Here is a 23317-nt window from a genome sequence, read left to right as displayed (position 1 = left end):
ATTGATATTGTTTTTAAAGAAAAATTCAACTTCAAATTTTAATTTTTTCACCCCTACCCTCGAACCCCTCACCCCTCCCACCCCCCAAAAAATTTAAGTTTGTTTTTTAAAAAATATTTTAAACTTCAAAATTTCATTTTTTTCACCCCCTACCCTCGATCCCACCTCACTAGTCCCCTACGAGCCCCCCACCCCCATCCCACCACGAAAAAAAGTTTAAGTTGGTTTTTTTTAAAAATTCAACTTGAAAAATTATTTTCTACTCTATTAAAAAATAAAAGACATTTATCAAAAATATTTTTTACTCAAAAACCAGATACTAAAATATTTTCTACTCATCAACCAAACATGAGAAAATAAGTAAAAGATCTACTTCTTTTTAGGAAACATTTTCTTTCGTACCAAACACACCCTTGATGGACCAATTTTGTCATTTTTAAGATTCAAAGAAAATGACAAAATGGTCCCTTTTAAGTTTGAAATTCAACTAACTGGGGACTTTAAAAGAAAGTGACAATAAGGTTTCAAAATAAATGGATGGTGATATAAGTCTTAAGTATTGGGTGTATGTGACAATTATGTGATTAATAATTAAGGATTGTGGAGTTGCCCTCAAGTTTATAAGTTGACAGTTTGGTCCATTGAATTAAATGAAGGGTAAAAGGGTAAATTGACTAAAATCTAATTTAACCAATTTTGTTGGAAATTAAAATTGGGGGAAGCCACCAGCAAGATTTATCAAAAGGGGAAATAAAATATTTCCCCCCACCTCTCGTCATATTTTTTTCTTCCTCTTCTTCTTCTTCGTCGTTCTTGCTTGATTGCTTGTCTTTCTTCTCGTTCTCTTTATCTTTTTCTTCTTCTTTTCGTACATTATTGGTCTTGGTTGCTAGTCCTTGAGCTTTCTTCTTTTCTTCTTCTTTCTTCTTTTCTTCTCTTGAATCAGATTTAACTAATTTAATAAATGGATTAGATTTTGGTTGCTCTCAATTGAAATTACTTCATAAATTATTAGGGTCACACACCATTGTTTTGATATGTAAAATTAATAGTTCTTTGAAATCATTCATCATCATTTGGGCATCTGCAATTTTTTTAATAATTTGACTTGCGTTTCCAACAAATTATTATATGTTGCAACAATTGACTATTGAAACAAATTATTGCCATACGTAGCAACAGAAAGGTTATTTCAATAGCAACAGAATTGACAGATGTTGCAACATATAACTTACACAAGCTGCAATATATAAGCTAGACATGTAGCAACATATGACTTGCATGTCCAATCGACATGATAGTTATATAATACCATTGCAAATCATTGTTTTAAGTGTTATATCATATTTTTATTGTTTAATTATGGTTTAAAGTACTAAAATTTTGTCCAATTTGATATTTTTTCATCCCTAAATTGCTCAATTTATCGATTAAGTCATCCTTGAAGTGACATATGTGGCAACATATGCACGTTCTGTTGGGGAAATTGCAATAGAAATGTCATATGTGGCAACATATGCATGTTCTGTTGGGAAAATTGCAACAGAAATGTCATATGTGGCAACACATGTATATCATAAAATGATCTTTTGGGGTTAATTCAATTAAATTGTCACCTAATTCAACATGTAACACTAATATATAGTCCTATAACATGTCTAATTACAAAATTATGGTCTAATACAACAACCTTCATCAGGTCTATTAATTATTTTTACAAAGGCTATCATTTACCACTAGTTCATCATACAATAAACAAGTAACTACACATGATAGTTATATAACACCCTTATAAATCGTTATTTCAAGTGTTATAACATATCTTTTATGCTTAATTATGTTCCAAAGTACTAAAATTTGGTCCAATTTGATATATTTCCATTCATAAATCGTTTAATTTATCGATTAACCCATTCTTAAAGTGACATATGTGGCAACATATGCATGTTCTGTTGGGAAAATTGCAACAGAATTGTCATATGTGGCAACATATGTATATCATAAGATGGTCTTTGAGGGGTTAATTCAATTAAATTGTCACCTAATTCAACATGTAACACTAATATATAGTCCTATAACATGTCTAAGTACAAGATTATGGTCTAATACAACGACCTTAATCAATTCTATCAATTATTTTTACAAAAGACTATCATTTACCATTAGTTTATCATACAATGAGTAAGTAACTACATATGATAGTTATATAACACCCTTATGAATCGTTATTTCAAGTGTTATTACATATTTTTAATGCTTAATTATGTTCCAAAGTACTAAAATTTGGTCCAATTTGATATTCTTTTCATTCATTAGTCGTTCAATTTATCGATTAACTCATTATTAAAGTGACATATGTGTCAATATATGCATGTTTTGTTGGAAAAATTGCAACAAAAATGTCATATGTGGCAACATATGTATATCATAAAATGGTATTTGAGGGGTTAATTCAATTAAATTATCACCTAATTCAACATGTAACACTAATATATAGTCCTACAACATTTTTAAGTACAAAATTATAGTATAATATAACAACCTTTCTCAATTCTATCAATTATTTTTACAAAGGTTATCATATCACTAGTTCATCATACAATGATCGAGTAACTTCATATGATAGTTATATAATATCGTGTTGTTCCAAGTGTTATAGCATATTTTTATTGCTTAATTATGGTTCAAAGTACTAAAATTTGATTGAATTTGACATTTTTTAATTCCTAAATCGCTCAATTATCAATTAAGTCAACCTTGAAGTGACATATGTTACAAAATATGCACGTTTTATTGGAAAAATTGTAACAGACATGTCATATGTGGCAACATGTACATCTTTAAATATACTTTTTCGAGATAATATTTCAAAAGGAATAACAACATAACCATCCTACAAACAAATAAGTGATAAAACCACTAAAAAGTCTTTATTTAATATCAATAACTATTGTATTTTATATTAGAAGATATCAACGATAAACTAGAAATGATGAGGGCAACAACGTTTTGTTGTAGAAGAAAATCGCAATATATTATCACTGATGTTGTGGAAAACATAACAACAATTTAAATTATAAAGAAATAATGGAACGAGAGAAAAGAAAATGAAAATTAGTAAAAATAAATTAAAATTGAAATATGAAACAAAACGATCTTTTTATACCTTTTTATTTTATTTTTTTAATTTTTGTTGATAATTCATAGTGTGACATCTGTTGCCACATATATCCTTTCTGTTGGGGTAAATGCAGATAATTTTATAATTTTTTTACAACAAATGTTATATATGTTGTCACATACACCACATCGGTAACAATAAAATGTTGACATCTCCTTTCTGTGACATATGTTGCCACATATCTTATTTCTGTGACATATGTTATCATATATCTTTTGTGTTGTTACATATCTTTTTTCTGTGACATATGTTGCCACATATCTTCTTTCTGTGATATATGTTGCCACATATCTTCTTTCTGTGACATATGTTGCCACATATCTTCTTTCTGTGACATATGTTGCCACATCTTTTTTATGTGACATATGTTGCCACATATCTTCTTTCTGTGACATATATTGTCACATATATCCTTTCTATTGGGGCACATGTAAGCTGAATTGTTGTCATGGATGAAGCTTCTTGTATCATTTCATCTACAAGGTAAATAAAAAATATTGAGATTATACAATTCATTATAAAATAATAATAGCAGTATGTTGCAACAGATGAATAGTCTGTTGCCATAAATTAACATTATGTTGGCACATATGACCCTGCTGTTGCAACACATAAAATTTCTGTCGCAACATATAGATCTTATGTAGCAACAAATGAATCATATTTGACACAAATGTACAGATTATTGCAACATTTGAATCTTATGTGGCAACAGATAACTATTTTGTTGACATAAAGTGAGATCTTACAACATATGATAACTGTTTGAATATGCATCAACATATCACTAAAATGTTACAACATACGCTAAATATTTTAACAAATGAAATATATTTTGGATGTCTGAACAACACTATATTTCTAAAATCATATCAACAAAATGACCACAAAAAGAACAACAGCAACAACAAAAAACGAATTTTCACTAAATGATAACAATACATATACATTTCCTCAAAATAAGGATTTTTTGAATTGACTGGCTTTCTTTCAAAAATAATAAATAATACACATCATTAAGTCGATTATTCAATTTTTACATCTACAAAAATCTTTTATTGTTCATTAATCCAAAAAAAAACTTCAAAAATTGTAAAATATTTCAAAATAATAACTTATCCATTTCTAGTCGAACACGATTACAATTCAGAAAGATGAGAGAGTAATGGAGGACTGGATAGAAAGAGTAACGAATGAAGAGAAAGAGTAACGACGGATTTCCAAATTTTTAAGGAAGAAAAAGAACAATCCCCCAAGGGAGAGGGAGGAAGAAAAGAAGAAAGAGAAGAGAGGAGGGAAGATAAATTTTTTTAAAAAAATGATTTGGTTTGAATTATAAAATTATATTATTTTATATTTTATAAAAAATTAAAAAATTTTAAAAATATTAATTTAATCTCATATTTATTTAGTTACATTTTAAAGAGAACTTGACCAACTAATTGTCAATTTGTCACGGAAAACAAAACGGGGACTTATTTGACACCTTTTCCTTAATTTTCTCAACTATAACTGAAAATAAATATAAAGAGAAGCGTCGAAAATCAAAGTTAAGGTCCGGTCCGTCAATGGAGAATAGAGACGACGTGAAGTCAATCCTTCCCTTTTTGCCGGTGTGTCTCCGTTCATTTTCTCTTTTCTGGCCGCCGGCAGTTGTTGAAGCACTGAAAGCCCTCTCTCAAGGCCCTAATTACAGCAATGTTAACTCCGGTCATGTCCTCTTCCTCGCAATCTCCGACATTCGGAGCTCACTTTCACTACCTGATTCTTCAATTTCATCTTCTGCTTCAGACGGATTTTCTCTCTTATTTGACGATGTAAGCCTTTCACTTTTCACTTCAGATGGATTTGTTTGTTTTTGAACTGAATACTTGAAATGTTGGTGCAGTTAATTCCTAGGGATGAAGCTGTTAAATGGTTCGAAGAAGTAGTGCCGAAAATGGCGGATTTGCTATTGCGGTTGCCTTCCTTATTGGAGGCTCACTATGAGAAGGCTGATGGTGGAATTGTTAAAGGAGTCAACACTGGTCTTCGTTTATTGGAATCACAGCAGCCGGGCATTGTTTTTCTCAGTCAGGTTTTGTGATTATTACTGCTAGGTTAATTAACAGTTAGGATTATTTGATAATTCACAGTATTGATCTCTAAAAGAACTACTTGAATGATCAGCAATCACTTCATTCTTTTATGACCTATTTCATTCCAATTTCAAAAATAATGTCTTTTAAAGCAAATTAGGATCTGTTGAAACAACGTTTTAGGACGTGCCTGGACTAATTCAGGATGAGGCACTCCTAAAATGCCCTGGTCTAACATATGGAGCTCTTGTCTCATGAGAATTATGCCTAAAGCGTCTATACATATCTTGGGATTTGTGCAATGCCTACACAGGGGACTCACTCCACAGTTCTTGTGCAATCATGTGTAATTACTAATTAGCCTTGTGGAAGTTTATTAACTAGCTATTGACTCTTCAAGATCCCTCTTCGTTAGTCACATTTCAGAAGTTGAGGACATAAAAGGTAGAAATAGTAGACCTAGTATTGTGAAAGTAATTTTGATGGGACCTTTCAAATGAAGAATCAAGTAATTTTGATGGGACCTTTCAAATGAAGAATCAACATGTTTTAACTTTTGTTTTGTCTTCATTACTCAATTTCCTGCATTTTTTCTCTTCAAATCTTGTTTGATATTCTATTTTGTTTTATAATAGTGTTGCCCTTTTTGTGTATCATGATTATGAACTTGCTATTTAATATTTAAGTGTCAGGGAGTAATGGTTTATAAATATTATATTCATCGAATGTAATTTTTGTTATTGAATTATAATATGAATTGTTTCTAATTTATTAGCTTGTTGAAAGCACACAGTTCCAAGTTGTATTATGTAATTGTGACATTCTTATAAGCCTAAATTTAGTTTTCTAATTTATTTGTAATTTAGTTGTATCTCTAACAAATAATTCAATAATGACATGAGTAGTCTCTTAAGAAAAAAAAAATTAAATTATAGTATTAACTAAGAAAAGGCTTTTGTGTTCAATTAATTATCAGGAGTTATCTATAACATTTTCTTCCTAAGATGGTATTTCTTTTCTTTTAATGTTGGGATTCGTGGTCGTGGCACTTTTACTTGTAAACTTTGTATAAATCATGGTTTTGTTAGAAATTCTATAATATTTCTTCTTTTGCGACTGTGAACTTTTAGAATGTTTGTTAAAATTTTCAGCACTTCATTTGACTTCTTAATTTTATAATTTAATGCTTATCATATTTTTTCAACTTTTGTTTTTATGAATAGTAGAATTAACAAAATCAAAAGACCCATGGGCTTACACCCATGTCGTGGAACTTATGCATCACCTTGTTTTATATAAAATTTCTTGCCCCACTCCCCGTATCTGCCCTTAAAACACTGTCTAAAGATTATAGTTCTCTAATTTTCACTTGAAACAGAGTAAAATGACTCAAAAGTACTCCCGGCAAACACTGAATTGTAAACAAGACATTTTACTAGGAAAATAAACACTCCCTCCCCCTGGAGATTATTGTGGCATGCGGTTGAACGAATGGTGAAGTTCTCTTTGAAATTTAAAAAATGTCATCATGAGTTGCAATTTTGAGAATGTTGCACTATAGTGTGAATTGGAATTTGATTCTTAACTTTGCAGCAAGTATTTGTAGCGTAAAGTGATCATGATTGTCAATCTTTTTCTTTCAGGAATTAGTCGGTGCTCTTCTTGCATGTTCCTTCTTTTGTCTATTCCCTACCAATGATAGAGGTGCCAAACATCTCCCGATGATCAACTTTGATCATATGTTTGCGTATGTTTTATTGTCTGTCTATCTTTTTATATCTTTTTTCTTGGAGAATGATAAAATCTTTCTTTTTATAGCTGTTGTACTTATCTCTCACAATGGTTCTTTCACATGTCTTTCATATCGTGTTCTATGTTCCGTGTTAAGGTTTTCAACACAATCTTATTTCTTTTCAGCTGTCGGATAACTGCATCCACAAACAGAGGCAGATTTCAGTAATCTTTATATTTGAACCCTTAATTTCTAACAATCTCCAACCAAATCAGCTATAAAACAAGCCAGATTTATTAGCACGTGAGCCTACTTGCAGGCTATACTTCCCCTCACTTTGTCCTACTTCAATTGATTCTGATATAGTTATAATCGTTCAACTCTTCTCAAAGAACAGCTTCTCCATTTCAATAACTTTAACTTGAGAAGAGTTTGTTCGTAAGTATTTTGTGTTTGTTGTAACGGTATTGGAAATAATATGGGTGAGTTGAATGTCATGTTCTCTAATGCAGTCTTCTCTACCTACTGGGTACTGTGGTCTTTCATGATCCCACCACTGTTGTTTTCCAGTGCTTTTGAGTTCGATCCAGCATGTTTCAGCCATCCACTTTTTTTGTGTGTGTGTTGTTTGTGCAAAAGTTGTACATCATAAACATTACTGCGAGATAGAAACATAGATTTCTTTGTGTTGGTTACTCGTAAATGGTGGAGTTCAAGAACCAATACTGCACCACATAATATGTCTAGCCTCTAGATTTACTGATTAGCAAGATTATACATGATTCTTTCATGAAAGAAAGCAAGACATATCATAGGGGTTCCACTTCCCCAGAAGCCCCATTTAACACCAGAAAAAAATGTAGCATTGATAAGTTGAAAGCATATGCCTCAGTATGTACTATCAGCTCATAAAAATGGATTCACCATAAGTAGAAAATACAACAGCACTAAAAGAAACAGTTTGTTTAGAATTCTGAAGAGGTTAATGTGGTTAACCATTTTGTTAAACATGTAGGAGATAGTTTAGATGTATTGAGGTCTTCAAATAAGCTGTGGAACTCTTAAGCAGAAAATCTTATGGAGACTGGTGAATAAGTAACTTGTGAGTCATTTTCTTTCAGTATTCAGAATTTTCTTTAATATGTATTCTGTTTCTAGATATGAGTATTGTGTTTTCCTGATTGAAAAGTGTCCATTTAAGTGTTTGAGAGAAAAAAATTGTGTAAACAAACGAAGCATGTTGAGATAGAGACCTTTACAAAATACTGAGATTTTGTACCATATCAATCACTTAGTGAGGAGTTTGACCTAAGCAATATGAGACAGATAATGGTTGCTGAGCTATTTCTCTAGAAGAAAGGGTCTAGGATAGCATCCTAATTATTGTATATTAGGAGTAACTCACTCCTGTAAAAAGCAGAGTATGGCTTTGTAGTTCTGAAGCTATTTATAGAAATTATCTACTGAAGCTGTTGCCTTATGCTCTTTTATGGCGGCAACGTGCCATTTTATGTGTCAGATTTTCTAAATGCAGAAAGGAAGTTCATCCGGTAAAGAACGTGTTTTTCAGGTATCTGTATGATCAGTATGACGAGAAACTTGAAAATAAATTGAAGTGCATTCTTCACTATTTTGAGAGGATTGGCTCATTGATACCTGCGGGCTACATCTCCTTTGAGCGTAAAGTTCTTGCTCTGGAACATGGTACATTTGCTTTTCCTTATCTTAAGGAAAATTTCTGGAGCCAATCCAGTATTTCCCTTTGCCCTTTTAAGGTAATAAATGAAACTATATTTGTTTCCTTTTTGTAATAGAAGATGTTTGTTTGCAAAGGTATGACTTCCTTCTGTATCTTTATAGATTTCCAGTTCAGGCTTAATTGAGGATCAATCAAGTGAAGCTATTGAAGTGGATTTTGCGAACAAGTATCTTGGAGGTGGTGCTCTCAGTAGGGGCTGTATACAGGTTTCTTTTATTTCTCAACATATTTTCAGTTTTATGTTTTGACATACTTGTTAACAATTAGTCTATTACTCCCTACTTCCCATTTTATAATACGATATTTGATTTGGTAGTAGTTTAAGATGTTAGATTTGACATATATATGTACTCCTATGTATGTGACAAACTTTCCTTGCTAGTAAGTCCCAACAAGAATGAATGATACCTTTCTATATTTAGTAATAATGTGACTTTTAAATTTCTAGTTTTCCCTTAATGAGATGATTTATAGCCACACAAATATCTATGACTTATTTAGACTACAAGTTTCAAAAGCCTTTCCATTTGTTAAATAAACTCCATACCAGCTAGATACCATTACGATTGTGATGGAGTGTTTTTTTTTGTATATATATATATATATATATATATCAAAAGTTTAGAATTTGAATATTTTAAATGAATTTGAAATTTTGTAAGTTGTATAAAATGTAATGTGTCAAATCATGAGACGCCCAAAATAATAATGGTTTTTTTTTACTTTTTATGTACCTTCTTGGTACTAGTTATCAGTAAGATTATCTACCTTATCCAGAAAAAAAGTTTGTAACACTCACAAAAGGTATAACTACATTGGCAAGTTAGAATTAATTGGAGAAATTTTGAAGCAGAGTAATGGGATTCTGAGAATTTATGAACCCTTATACAAGGCCTTGGCTCAATGAAAACCTTGTTGGACTTTGACAATATGCTAACCATTTCAGAGGAAGAGAACCCAGTACATGCAAAGCAGTAAAGGCCATATGAGGGCACAATAGATTGTGTTGCTGAGATCCCAGGGTGTTATCATAGACTGCATTGGTGACAAACCTCCAACTGCAAACGATGTCACCATGGATCTCTACAAGAAGTTTTAGGGCTCAATCAAATCGTATATTATATGGCGATCAATCATTTCCACACTCATGGTTCATTGGAGAAAAGTGCAAATGCTTCTTATTAAGCTTTAGTTCCAAGAAGATTTGTGTCAGTGACAACTCAAGCCATACAAGTGATTTGTCGGAATTATCCCTAGGATAATAAACCCCAGAAAGAACCCACTCAAACCCTTTTTTGAAGCATCAATCTCCAAATACAGAAATCTGCCCTTTCGACCAGGTTCCAACTGACTGAAAAATGTCATGGGAAGTGCTGAACGTTTGTTTGTTGCTGGCAGAGTAAATCCGCTTTCCACTTCCTGAAAAGTAGGTTCAAAAGGCACCACTTTTCTGTACTATTAGTCCCCATCACTGAGGGGACTTCCCTACCAATAATTGATATTAAAATCCAAATAATCATATGCATCTAACTAAGAAGGCTCTCTTAAGTATTAAGAGTATAACTTTTAAAAGAGAACTAAGAATCTGTAAGAAGAGACCCTATTTTGGTATTATAGCCTGTTTGGACAAGCTTCTTGGAGGCGCTATTTGAGGTGTTTGACAAACAAAAATGGTGTTCTTGAGAAGCACCCACAACAGTTAATCTGCTATTAGGAAGAAACTAAAATTTTATCTGCTTTTTCTAAGAAGTAGAAGTTAAAGCAGAAATTAATTTTTCAAGACAAAAATATCCTTACCATCTATTTATATTTATCAAACTATGCATGTTAATTTAATACTTAATGCTTCTAAAGAAATACGCCTCTTTTCTTTTTGGTTTCTACTGTATATGTTTCTTTTCCCTCTCTCTCTCTCTCTCTCTTCCCCTCTCCCTCTCTCTCTTTCTCTGGAATAGTCCATCAACTATAAGTACAAAGTTACATTTCCGTTTTTTCTACCCTCTCTTGCCACTGACCGTCCTCTTGCATTTTCCGATATCAAAGCCATCGCCAGAATATTCACAAGTTATTGGAATCAAGTTAATATTTTTTCTCTATGCATGATCTCTTTTTCATTGCACTATACCCATTTCAAGATTTATTTTTAGTAGATTGATCAAACTTTAATATTATATGTTTAATTATTTCGAATAATACCTCAAAAGAATTTCCTTCATTGTGAAACTTGTTATGGTATATCATATATGAAATTTGTCGGGTTCTTCTATTACTTTTAATCATCAAATTGTAACTATTTCATTGAGCTGAGTGAGATTTATTTCCTTCTTGTATTCAAACAAACAAGATAAAAGAACGAAACATAGGGAAAATGGTGAAATACTTGTTAGTCTTTATTTTCAGTATTATCTCCATATAACCTTCTTGTAGATCTCACTCTTTTTTCGTCTCTTATGCAATCAATAATACTAGATATTCATGTGATGAAATATATTATTGAATTGTGTATCTAAATTTTACATTGAGACCCTATTTATAGACACTACATTGGAACCCTATTCATACTAGGATTCCTATTCCTATTCCTATTTCTATTCTTATTCCTATTTCTATTCTAAGTAGTAAATACTTATAAATACTTATTTCTATTCTAACACTCCCCCTCAAGCTGGTGCATACAAATCATATGTACCTAGCTTGTTACAAATGTAATTAATACGAGGACCTATGAGGGACTTGGTGAAGATATCTGCAAGCTTGACTTCACGAACTTTGTAACAATATCTCTTGAGAGTATTTTTTTCTCTGACAAAGTGACAATCAATCTCAATGTGCTTAGTCCTTTCATGAAACACTAGATTTGATGCGATATGAAGAGCCGCTTGATTATCACATATGAGTTCCATCTGATCATTTTTTGCCAAATTTTAGTTCTCCCAGTAATTGTTTGATCCAAACTAGCTCACAAGTTGCTGTCACCATTGCTCGATATTCTGATTCCGCACTAGATCAAGCAACCACATTCTGTTTCTTACTCTTCCATGACACCAAATTACCTCCTACTAAAACACAATATCCGAATGTCGAACGTCTGTCAGAGGGTGATCCTTCCCAATCAGCGTCTATATATCCAATGATATGCTCATGGCCTTGATCCTTAAAGAGTAGTCCTTTCCCAGGAGCTGACTTTATATATCGCAGAATACGAACCACTGCTTCCCGATGACTTTGACAAGGGGAAGTCATAAATTGACTTACAACACTCACAGGAAAAGAGATGTCAGATCTAGTCACTGTGAGATAATTTAACTTTCCAATGAGCCGTTTATACCTTTCAGGAATACTAAGTGGCTCCCCCTGTCCTGGAAGGAGTTTAACATTGGGATACATAGGAGTGTCAATAGGTCTACATCCCATCATTCCTGTCTCCTTTAGAATGTCTAAGGCATACTTGCGTTAGGAAATAACTATATCTGAACTAGATTGAGCAACCTCAATACCTCGAAAATACTTCAATCTGCCAAGGTCTTTAGTTTGGAAATGCTTAAAGAGATGTTGCTTCAAATCAGTGATACCATCTTGATCATTACCGGTGATAACAATATCATCAACATAAACAACCAATAGATACATCGACTTTGTGCAGAATGCCGATAAAACACCGAGTGATCAGCTCCACTATGAGTCATGCCAAACTGTTGAAGTACTGTGCTGAACTTCCCAAACCAAGCTTGAGGAGATTGTTTCAGACTACGCAATCGACATACAAGGCTACTAGACTCCCCCTGAGCAACAAAACCAGGTGGTTGCTCCATATAGACTTCTTCCTCAAGATGATCATGCAGAAAAGCATTCTTAATGTCCAACTGATAAAGAGGCCAATGACGAACTGCAACCATGGATAGAAAAAAGAGGACAGATGCTATTTTAGCCACAGAAGCGGAAGTGTCAGTATAATCTAGTCCAAATATCTGAGTATACCCTTTGGCAATAAGGCGAGCCTTAAGTCGATCAACCTGACCGTCTGGGCCAATTTTGACCGCGTAAACCCAACGACAACCAACCGTAGATTTACCTGCAGGAAGGGAGACAAGCTCCGAAGTACCACTTTTATGCAAAGCAGACATCTCATCAACCATAGTCTGTCTCCATCCAGAATGAGAAAGTGTCTCACCTGTAGTTTTAGGGATGGAAATAGAGGACAAAGACGACACAAAGGCATAATGGGGTGATGATAGACGATGATAACTTAAGAAGGTATAATGTGGGTTAGTATTTCGAGTGGATCGTATACCTTTTTGAAGTGCAAGTGGTTGGCTAGGTTGAGGCAAGTCCGCAGTAGGAGCAGGGTCTAGCGCATGACATGAATCATCTAGGACTAGGGCTGGACGTGGACGGCGATGATAAGTTAGTAGTGGTGGCACTACAACTGGAGATGTAGACGTAACTGTAGATTCTTCAAAGGTTGGCACAAGTAAAACTTGAGGTATGGGTAAGACCATAGATACATCAGGATGATCAGAAGATGTATAATAAGGCTGAGACTCAAAAAATGTAACATCAGCGGACATAAGGTATCGATGAAGATCATGTGAATAACAACGATATCCTTTTTGAACCCTAGAGTAACCAAGACACATTTGAGGGCACGATGAGCTAATTTATCTTTCCTTTGGGCTAAATTATGAACAAAGCATGTGCTCCCAAAGACATGAGGTGGAATAGGATAGAGATGTGACTGAGGAAACAATATGGAATGTGGAACCTGATTTTGAATCGAAGAAGAAGGCATTCTGTTAATTAAATAACAAGATGAAAGGACTGCATCGCCCCAAAAACGCAGCGGAACATGGGATTGAATGAGGAGAGTGTGAGCAGTCTCTATGAGATGTCTATTATTTCTTTCTGTGACACCATTTTGTTGAGGAGTGTATGGACAAGATGTTTGGTGAATAATTCCGTGGTGAGACACAAATTCGTGAAACTGGGATGACAAGTATTCTAAGGCATTATCACTACGGAAAGTACGAATAGAAACACCAAACTGATTTTGTATTTCAGCAAAGAAACCTTTGAATATAGAAAATAACTCAGAACGATCTTTCATTAAGAAAACCCAAGTACATCTCGAATAATCATCAATAAAACTAACAAAATAACGGAATCTTAAGGTGGAACTGACTCTACTAGGATCCCAGATATCAAAATGAACTAATGAAAAAACAGACTCTGAACGACCCTCAGTACTACGTGAAAATGTACCACGAGTGTGTTTTTCAAGTTGACACGACTCACAATCTAATGTGGATATTCCAGACAAACTAGGGACCATCTTTTGCATTTTGGATAGACTTGGATGTCCCAAACGTTTGTGAATTAGATATGGGAATCTGTATCGGAGCATGCTGTTAGGGAACTAGAAGAGGTAAGATAGTAAAGGCCTTGTGATTCATGCCTGTTCCAATTGTCTGTCCTGTACTGGTCCTGAATGGGAAAAATATCATCAAAAAAAGTTATGCTACAATGTAGGGATTTCGTCAAACGACTAACCGATGCTAGATTAAAAGGAGAACCTGGGACAAAGAACAGAGTCTATGGTGAAAGAAGATACAATTTGGCTTTTCCAACCCCTTTTTGTTTTGTTTGGATCCCATTGGCTAAAGTAATAGCTGGAAGAGATTGTGAATAAACAATATCAGACAAAGGTGATTTATTACCAGAGATATGATCAGAAGCCCCCGAGTCTATGACCCATGATCCAAGAGTGCCAGACTGTGACACACAAGTGAAAGAATTACCCGCAACAGAAACATGAGGCTGTGTAACCGAAGCTACTTGTGGAGACGTTTGTTTATTTGCACGATACACGAAGGAACTCTCTATATTCCTTTAGAACAACAGGATCATAATTGAGTGGTGGACCATGCAAAATATAACATATGTCACGAGTGTGTCTAGGTTTATGACAATGACTACACTTGAATCGAGATTTTCCAAAACGTTCTCTCCTTCGTCTATTCTCCATAGACTGGTATGTACGTCGAAAACTGCCTAAAACTGTCGGAAGTGCTACACTAGTTTGAAAATATTGGAAGCTGTCAGAATCTGCCCACAGTGGCCTGAAAATTCTGATTTCGCCGGAAAAGGCCCGAAAATCACCGGAACCGTAATTCCGGTGATCGGATCTAGAGAAAAATGGTTGGAATCTGTTCGGAAATATTGGGCGACCCCATAAGAAAAATTCTCAAAAAAAAGTTACCGGAGAACCACTCACGCGCCGAAAACAGCTTGAAAATAGCCGAAACCCTAATACCGGTGATTGAATCTGGTGAAAAGCAGTATGGGCTGGGTCGGAATGGTTGGACGACCCCAACTGTTGAAAAAGTTCTCAAAAAATATGGTCGGAAAAGCCCTCACACGCCGGCGCGTGAGCCAGATCTCGCCGAAATCTACCACCTTTGATCAGCGCGTGAGAGCGCGTGTAGTGGTGTTTTCCGGTGGTTCTGGCTGGGGTTTGGTCACAGGAGCTTTCCGAGCCTCGTGGTGATGTTGATTTTCATGCAACACCCACAGAATAAAAATTGATAAAATCAGTCCCAATCGTCACCGGAAATTGACAGATATATGGTGACTTTTTTGTTCTCACCAATGCTCTGATACCATGTGAGAAATATATTATTGAATTGTTTATCTAAATTTTACATTGAGACTCTATTTATAGACACTACATTGGAACCCTTTTCATACTAGGATTTCTATTCCTATTCCTATTTCTATTCTTATTCCTATTCCTATTCTAAGTAGTAAATACTTATAAATACTTATTTCTATTCTAACAAAGATTATTTTATTGGTTTAACTATGTATTTTATCGATTAAAAATAATCCAATATGTATTTCTTATAGTTTTCATAATAAATATTTGAAATAATTTCTCCATTTAAATAATCCTAATTGTAAGATGAACCTTGACTATGTTGCTCGGACTTGGGTGCTAGTATCCGATTCGGGTGTGGATCTAGAGGTTTTCATCACAGAGATTTTAGGATTCGGATGTATGAATCTGGGTGCAGATACCAGTGTTGGGATATGGCCAAATAAAAGTATAGTACGACATTATATGTACTATGATTTGTTAATTGGATTTAAACCTAATAAAACTTCATTCCTCATATACACCAATATTTTTTTTTACCTTGCATAATAAAAAAAACGTTCTCATACACCATATAACTCTCCCTCTCTCTCTCCCTCCATATATATATATATATATATATATATATATAAAGAAACATGAAACCAAATACCCAATCAATTTATATATCTCGGTCATTGAATGTGGTCAAAGTACCCAAGGTAGGTTCACCAAATGATGCATGGATCCCACACCCAGAACCATGACGTGTCGATACAGTTGCGGTAGGGATTTTGAAAAAGATGCTAGCACCTTGATACTTGTCTCTTTTTGTAATTTGAAGCATTTCTTCAAAAGATTATTGAAATGCAAAATGCTTATCAAATACTGAATAAATCATTTCTAATACGAATTGGCCAAACACAAACTACCTCTCCAAAAGGATTTTCTGAAAAGCTGTTTTTGACAAAAGTGCTTTCAAAATGAGCCGTCCCAAAGGCTCTTAATTTAAAGAAGATATTATTGACTGGTCTCTTAATTAAATATATCAAATTTGCTGATTTAATTTGCATTTCTCTTGTTCATTTGCATTTTAAGTTCATGCAACGTCTATATGTATCTTTGAGACATATTTGTTGCGAAATTTTTAAAATGTTTTGTTGAATTTCTTTGTTAGGAAGAGATTCGCTTTATGATCAATCCAGAGTTAATCGCTGGCATCCTTTTCTTGCCTTGCATGGCAGACAATGAAGCAATTGAAATTGTTGGTACAGAGAGGTTCTCAAATTATACCGGGTGAGCTCAGATGGAGAATTTGTTACTTATTACATAAGAACGTTAATTCATGACTGAAGTTGCTTGCCAATCTATTTTAGCTGAAAGTTCCTCTTTTACAATAAAGTGTTTTGGGAACTTTTTACCTTTGACTGCAGTTCCACTATTTATTAGTATTTTTAATCTAATGTTAAATATTTTTTGAATGGTGTAGATATGCTTCTTCATTCCGTTTTAATGGTGACCATGTGGACAAAAAAGAAATTGATGTTTATGGAAGGCGTAAGAGCAGAATAATTGCAATAGATGCACTAAGCAGCCCAGGGAAAAGGCAGTACCGGGTAGAATGCCTCGTAAGGTACGTTCATGTTAATAACTTTTTAGAAATCTTATTCAGAGTAAGATTCTCTCTCAAGGTCAATTGGGCCATAAACCAGATTGCCGTCAACCTGTCAGCACTTTGATCTTTAAGCTCCAATCGGGTTCCTTTTTTTCCTTAGGAAGTATTAGTGAGGTTTAGCATATTCAAAGCTGAGAAGGAAGTAAAAGTTTATGAGCTGATGTTGCGGAGTTGATGTGAGATAAAGTGTCTGACAGTTAGATGACATCAATCAGGAGTTTACATTCTTTTCCACCTGCATCTTCTATAAGAAATGAATGGATTAGTATGTATCCAAATCTTCTATGAAACTATCTTCTACGTAAATCCTTGCCTATCAGGTTTGTCTATGCCATGAAATTCACCAGAATCAACTCAGATAATGCTTAATCCAGAAGATCCTGAGAGAAGAGATGGTTTACTTTTGGGATATGTTGATTGAGTGAGTTTAATCAAGACAAGAAGTGGATGACCTTGAATCTAAGTATTTCAGCATCTAACGATATGTCTCCAGTGGGACTAATTTCTTTTATTACACCATTTGGGTTTAGGTCATTTGACTTAGTAGGAGTATGAAAAGAAAATCACTGAGATTATCAGCTGCTTTTAATCTATTTTAGTTTTAGAAATGATGTATTTGGTATATTTTTCTTCGTCCTTTTAGCTGTGCTTAAATTTGCAAACTTACATATCCACTTTGATTGACATTTGGCAACATTACCAGTTTCAAAAAAAAAATAAAATTAAATGATTGACATTTGGATGTACAATTAAATGATTAATCCTGTTGATTAGCTTCAAAAGATTTCTAGTTGTTTTACATATCTTACAAACATAAAATCAAATAAAGAACATATCTGCTTTGTCTTTGGTTCATGATACTTGTATTTATATGTTGTGTGAATTAGTTGGAGTCTAATTGTTGCTTTCATTGTTCTCCTGATTATTGTATCAAAATTGAGAGTTTGGAAAGTTCATCTGTAGATTTTATTGTTGGATGTTTGATCTTGAACAATCCAAGCCTCAAGTTAAGTTGGACAAAGTAATTACTATAGTTGTACTGACACTTCCCTCGTGAATTAGCATACAAGCTAGTGTGTTACATTGTTTGTAATTTGTAGTTTGAGATACTGCATTGCTCAAGTTTTTCTTGAAGTGAGAATTCTCAAGCCTCTGTTTTCTCTGCTACTTGTTTCTGTCTTCGAATTAAAATAACATGCTTGAAGAGTAATTGTTTAATAACTTCAGACTTTTGTATCTGCTCATATAGGCTCTATGCTTAATTGATAGGTCCAGAATATTTAAAGTGTGCTGATAACATACTTGTTTGGATTGAATGATAACATACTTGTTTGGATTGAATGATAACATACTTGTTTGGATTGAATGATCATTGTTTCATTAATCTATGAAATTGTTGTCATTTATATTGAAGAGGGTTGATGGATGAGAGCAGTGCACAATTCTCATTTTGATGAAACCTTGTGGAGTTACAGAAATTAGATTAAGAGTGGAATTCATTTTGTAGATTTGATGGTGAATGATTTGACCAAGTTTAGGGTTTCAAATGGGTGTCTGTTCATAGTTCTACTTGCCATTTTGATCTATCCTTGCATGTTAGTTGGCTGAATTGCAATTTATTTTCTTACATTGTATGCGTATATGTACTTTTTACATCTGTGTGTTTCTTAAGATGTAATTGCTCTTTACTCTTAAAGTCATAACAGACTTGGTGCTTTTCGGCCCTTTCACCCATTGACAAGAGTGGGTCCTTTACTTCGTTGTAGGGAAATTAACAAGGCTCTTTGTGGTTTTTTGGATCATTTAAAGTGTCATCAGTATCAAAAGTTTTTTCAAGACACGGGAAGTCAGCATGATCCCAATGTTAAAGGATCTTCTGGACATTCTGAAGTTTATCATTTGGTAGTACCTCCCTTAGTATTTTTAGATCCTCCTACCTTTCTCATTTTCTTCACTGCTTCTCCCCCTTTGTCCCCCTTTTTTACGGTATCTTTGGTTGTACTATCAATGTCAATATATTTTATCCTGTTTTATTTGACTAATTATTTTGGCTATTTGTTACCCTGTCCAATAGTCTCAAGGAAATCCTTCAACATCATCTCAAACAATTGAGGGAACTTTGGCTAACCAGTTGATCAGAAATCACGAGGCACACTATTGTTCACATTTAGACTATCAACAAGAAATTGGAGTTGTGACTGGTAATTGGGGTTGTGGTGCTTTCGGTGGGGATCCTCAACTTAAAGCTATGCTTCAATGGCTTGCTGCATCTCAGGTTATTCTCTCCCTGGAAATTTTTCCAGCATTTTATTACGGGCATTTTTTGCTATCATAAGAGGCAAAGAGCAGTCTTTTGCTTTCATCCTTCGAGGCATAATTCTCATGTTATATGTTCAAGACTTTATCAAATGTCTTAGTTTTTAATTTTTCTGCACTTCTCCACTCTTCATACACATCATGTCACATTAAATGGATGCTGGATATAAATACTCCCTCCGTCCCATTTTATCCGGCACTTTTCGGGTTTCGAGATTCAAACAAGTCTAACTTTGACCGTAAATTTTCATAGATCTTTTAAACATTTTGAATTATCAATTATTGTGTTTTATAGTACTTTTTAAGTAGTTTACAAATATATAAGTTTTATTTCAAAAAAATTGAAGATTCCATGCGCAAATTTCCGATCAAACTTAAACTGTTCGACTCTCGAAAAAAGAGAAGTGTAACATAAATTGGGACAAAGGGTGTATATATATATATAAATATATATATATACACACACACACACACGCTTTTCATCACATGCATCAGTGCTTTAATGAATATATTGATGTGGACGCGTGATTGCTTTTTTTTTCCTTAAAACTAATTTTTCTCTCCTTTCTTTTCTCACAGGCATTGAGACCGTTCATCATGTATTATACGTTTGACTTGGAAGCATTGCAGATGCTGGGTCAGGTACTAGTCTTCTGAAGTACTATGAGATATTCTTAAGGCTTTCTGCTTGAAATAAGATTAGTTTTGAACTTCTTTTCCGTAGTATGTTTTCCATTTGTTAATTGTGAATATCTTTGGTATAGCTCAGAACTGCTGTATGTGCTTTCTTTTACATTTTATGTCAAAAGATGTTACCTGCTATATAATTTTGTGTAATTTAATACTCACTGTGTTTTTCCAACCACTCTTATTTGTTTCCTGACCATCTTTGTAGTTTCACCTTTCTGCCACTCATCGTTTTATCTTTTATTGATTGTTTGAGAGAAAAGAACTGACATATCTGATAGTTCTGAATGATAGATTCCCCTTCCCTAATTGATGTTACTGATGCTAGAAATGGTAATGGAGGTATGTCCTGAACAAATCTGATAAGTTGGTACTGCCCTTTCATATTGGTCCTTATATTTGTGCAAAAGATAGATCATGGATTTGCAAATTAGGAAGTCTTGACTTGCTGTGGCTCATCACCAACTTTGTGCTAGGTTCTATTAGCTATCCCATCTTGATATTCTTAACTGATGATAAAGCACAAACATCTCCAAGACGTGGGAGGGTATGTATATATTTTGTTGTGAAATTTTCTTTGTTTACAACCTGTTGTAGGTGGCTCAATGGATTTCTTCACAGGGGTGGACTGTTGGGGAGCTTTGGGATATGTTGATGGACTATTCAGTCCAGAGATTGAGGGGAGAAACTGGAGCTGGCTTCTTCGGTTGGCTCCTTCCATCGTTAAATTCCCATGATAATATTTTGCTTAACAATTCTCATAATGTTTAAATATTCCTGGTCTTTTTATTATTGTGCTGTTGCATGATCCTTGTATAAGCGCTATTTAAAGCCTTTTTACTTGTACTACCACGAAAAGAAAAGGAGAGTTATTGAGTTGATGATCTCTGGTTGATGGTTTTTCTTGTCTTAGAGGTATTTATGACCTTTTAGGACAATTAGGGTAAACATGAGTTCCTGGCTCAAGCATAATGAAACCGGCTGAAGGTAAACATTACTCATTATGTAGATTACAACAGCAGAAGGCGTTGTGGTAATGGAAACGAAAAGCAAATAACTGGAAAGGATTGGAACCATCAAACATGCATTCTGCTACTCCAACTCTTCGTCTTTTACCCTTTCGTCCAAACACAGTTAGGCATTTCCCTGTACTGCTAGAAAGCCAAAATCTCAACTCTCTATGATTGTATTTCTTAGGTGGGGCTATTGATTTCCAGTCAGCTTCTGCTAAGTTTCGTAGCGAGTTCAGCGAATCGAGTCTTACTTTGCCATGTTTTTCTACTGTGAGATAGCTTTGTCCCTCTGAACATTTATCCATGTAGTTCCTGAACCTGATCATTTATACATGTCAAAATTTGTTTTGTTTTTTTTTTGCCTATTTTCTGCACACGTTTGACATTCATAATTTCACCAATATGTTAGGTAGTATTCTTGTCTCTAGTGTTGATAGGAGAAACAGTTAAAAGTTAAGCTGATTATGTAACTAACAGAATATATTTGCTAAGAAAGGAGGCATTAAATTTGTGAGAAATATTGGAGAAAATATTATTGAATTGCATATCTAAATTGTTACATGAAGACCCTATTTATAGACACTACATTAAAAACTTTTTCCAACTAGAATTCATATTCTTATTCCTAATCTAATTCCTATTCTAAGTAAGAAATACTTATTCCTATTCTAACACTCCCCCTCAAGCTGGTGCATACAAATCATATGCACCTAGCTTGTTACAAATGTAACTAATACGAGGACATGTGAGAGACTTGGTGAACATATCTGTAAGCTGATCATTTGACTTCACAAATTTTGTAACAATATCTCCTGAGTATCTTTTCTCTGACAAAGTGACAATTAATCTCAATGTGCTTAGTCCTTTTATGAAACACTGGATTTGATGCGATATGAAGAGCCGCTTGATTATCACACACAAGTTCCATCTGATCAATTTTGCCAAATTTTAGTTCTCCCAGTAACTGTTTGAGCCAAACTAACTCACAAGTTGTTGTCGCCATTGCTCGATATTCTAATTCTGCACTAGATTGAGCAACCACATTTTGTTTCTTACTCTTCCACGATATCAAATTACCTCTAACTAAAACACAATATTCAGATGTCGAACGTCTGTCAGAGAGTGATTTGCACAATCAGCGTCTGTATATCCAATGATATGCTCATGACCTTGATCCTCAAAGAGTAGTTCTTTGTCGGGGGCTGACTTTATATATCGCAGAATACGAACAGCTGATTCCAATGACTATCACAAGGGGAAGTCATAAATTGACTTACAACACTCACGGGAAAAGAGATGTCTGGTCTAGTCACTGTGAGATAATTCAACTTTCCAATAAGTCGTCTATACCTTTCAGGATTACTAAGTGGCTCCCCCTGTCCCGGAAGAAGTTTAACATTCGGATCCATCAGAGTGTCAATATGTCTACATCCCATCATTCCTGTCTCCTCAAGAATGTCTAAGGCATACTTGCGTTGAGAGATAACAATGTCTGATTTAGACTGAGCAACCTCAGTACCTAGAAAATACTTCAATCTGCCAAGGTCTTTTAGTCTGAAAGTGTTTAAAAAGATGTTGCTATAAATCGGTGATACCATCTTGATCATTACCGGTGATAACAATATCATCAACATAAACAACCAAATAGATATATCGACATGGTGCAGAATGTCGATAAAACACAGTGATCAGCTCCACTACGAGTCACGCCAAACTCCTGAATTATTGTGCTGAACTTCCCAAATCAAGCTCGAGGAGACTGTTTCAGACCATAGAGTGACCTACGCAATCGATATACAAGGCTATAGACTCCCCCTGAGCAACAAAACCAGGTGGTTGCTCCACATAGACTTCTTCCTCAAGATCACCCTGACCATCTGGACCAATTTTGACTGCATAAATCCAACGACAACCAACAGTAGATTTACCTGCAGGAAGGGAGACAAGCTACCAAGTACCACTCTTATGTAAAGAAGACATCTCATCAACCATAGCCTGCCTCCATCCAGAATGAGAAAGTGTTTCACCTGTAGTCTTAGGAATGGAAACAGAGGACAAAGACGACATAAAGGCATAATGGGGTGATGATAGACGATGATAACTTAAGAAGGTATAATGCGGGTTAGTATTAAAGTAGATAGTATACCTTATTGAAGTGCAAGCGGTGGGCTAGGTAGAGGCAAGTCTGCAGTAGGAGCAGGGTCTGGCGCATGACATGAATCATCTGGGACTAGGGTTGGATGTG

General features: G+C 34.4%; 1 protein-coding gene across 2 annotated transcripts; it reads left to right on the top strand.

The window, feature by feature from the left end:
• Positions 1 to 4723: 4723 nt before the first annotated feature.
• Positions 4724 to 20943, top strand: LOC107005494 (poly(ADP-ribose) glycohydrolase 1-like). 2 transcript variants are annotated; one of them, XM_015204096.2, is made up of 11 exons: positions 4724 to 4998; positions 5081 to 5258; positions 6903 to 7006; positions 8562 to 8766; positions 8852 to 8956; positions 16559 to 16677; positions 16871 to 17014; positions 18823 to 18958; positions 19131 to 19331; positions 19952 to 20014; positions 20657 to 20867. In XM_015204096.2, the coding sequence occupies exons 1-11, from the start codon at positions 4880 to 4882 to the stop codon at positions 20828 to 20830; spliced, it is 1548 nt and encodes a 515-aa protein (XP_015059582.1). In that variant the 5' UTR covers positions 4724 to 4879; the 3' UTR covers positions 20831 to 20867. The 2 variants fall into 2 exon arrangements, with proteins under 2 accessions (XP_015059582.1, XP_015059583.1); XM_015204097.2 differs by having other exon boundaries at positions 4750 to 4998; positions 5070 to 5258; positions 20657 to 20943.
• The last annotated feature ends 2374 nt before the right edge of the window (positions 20944 to 23317 follow it).

This window comes from Solanum pennellii, chromosome 12 (genome assembly GCF_001406875.1).
Source record: "Solanum pennellii chromosome 12, SPENNV200".
NCBI lineage: Eukaryota > Viridiplantae > Streptophyta > Magnoliopsida > Solanales > Solanaceae > Solanum > Solanum pennellii.
This window is presented reverse-complemented; position numbering and strand designations above follow the sequence as displayed.

Bases quoted from the DNA above. Each gene is read 5' to 3' on its own strand.
- LOC107005494 (XM_015204097.2), top strand. From the start codon at position 4,750: ATGGAGAATAGAGACGACGTGAAGTCAATCCTTCCCTTTTTGCCGGTG. The intron at 8,767-8,851 runs GTAATAAATGAA...GTATCTTTATAG, and splicing joins TTTCCCTTTGCCCTTTTAAG to ATTTCCAGTTCAGGCTTAAT. The intron at 19,332-19,951 runs GTTATTCTCTCC...CTTTTCTCACAG, and splicing joins AATGGCTTGCTGCATCTCAG to GCATTGAGACCGTTCATCAT.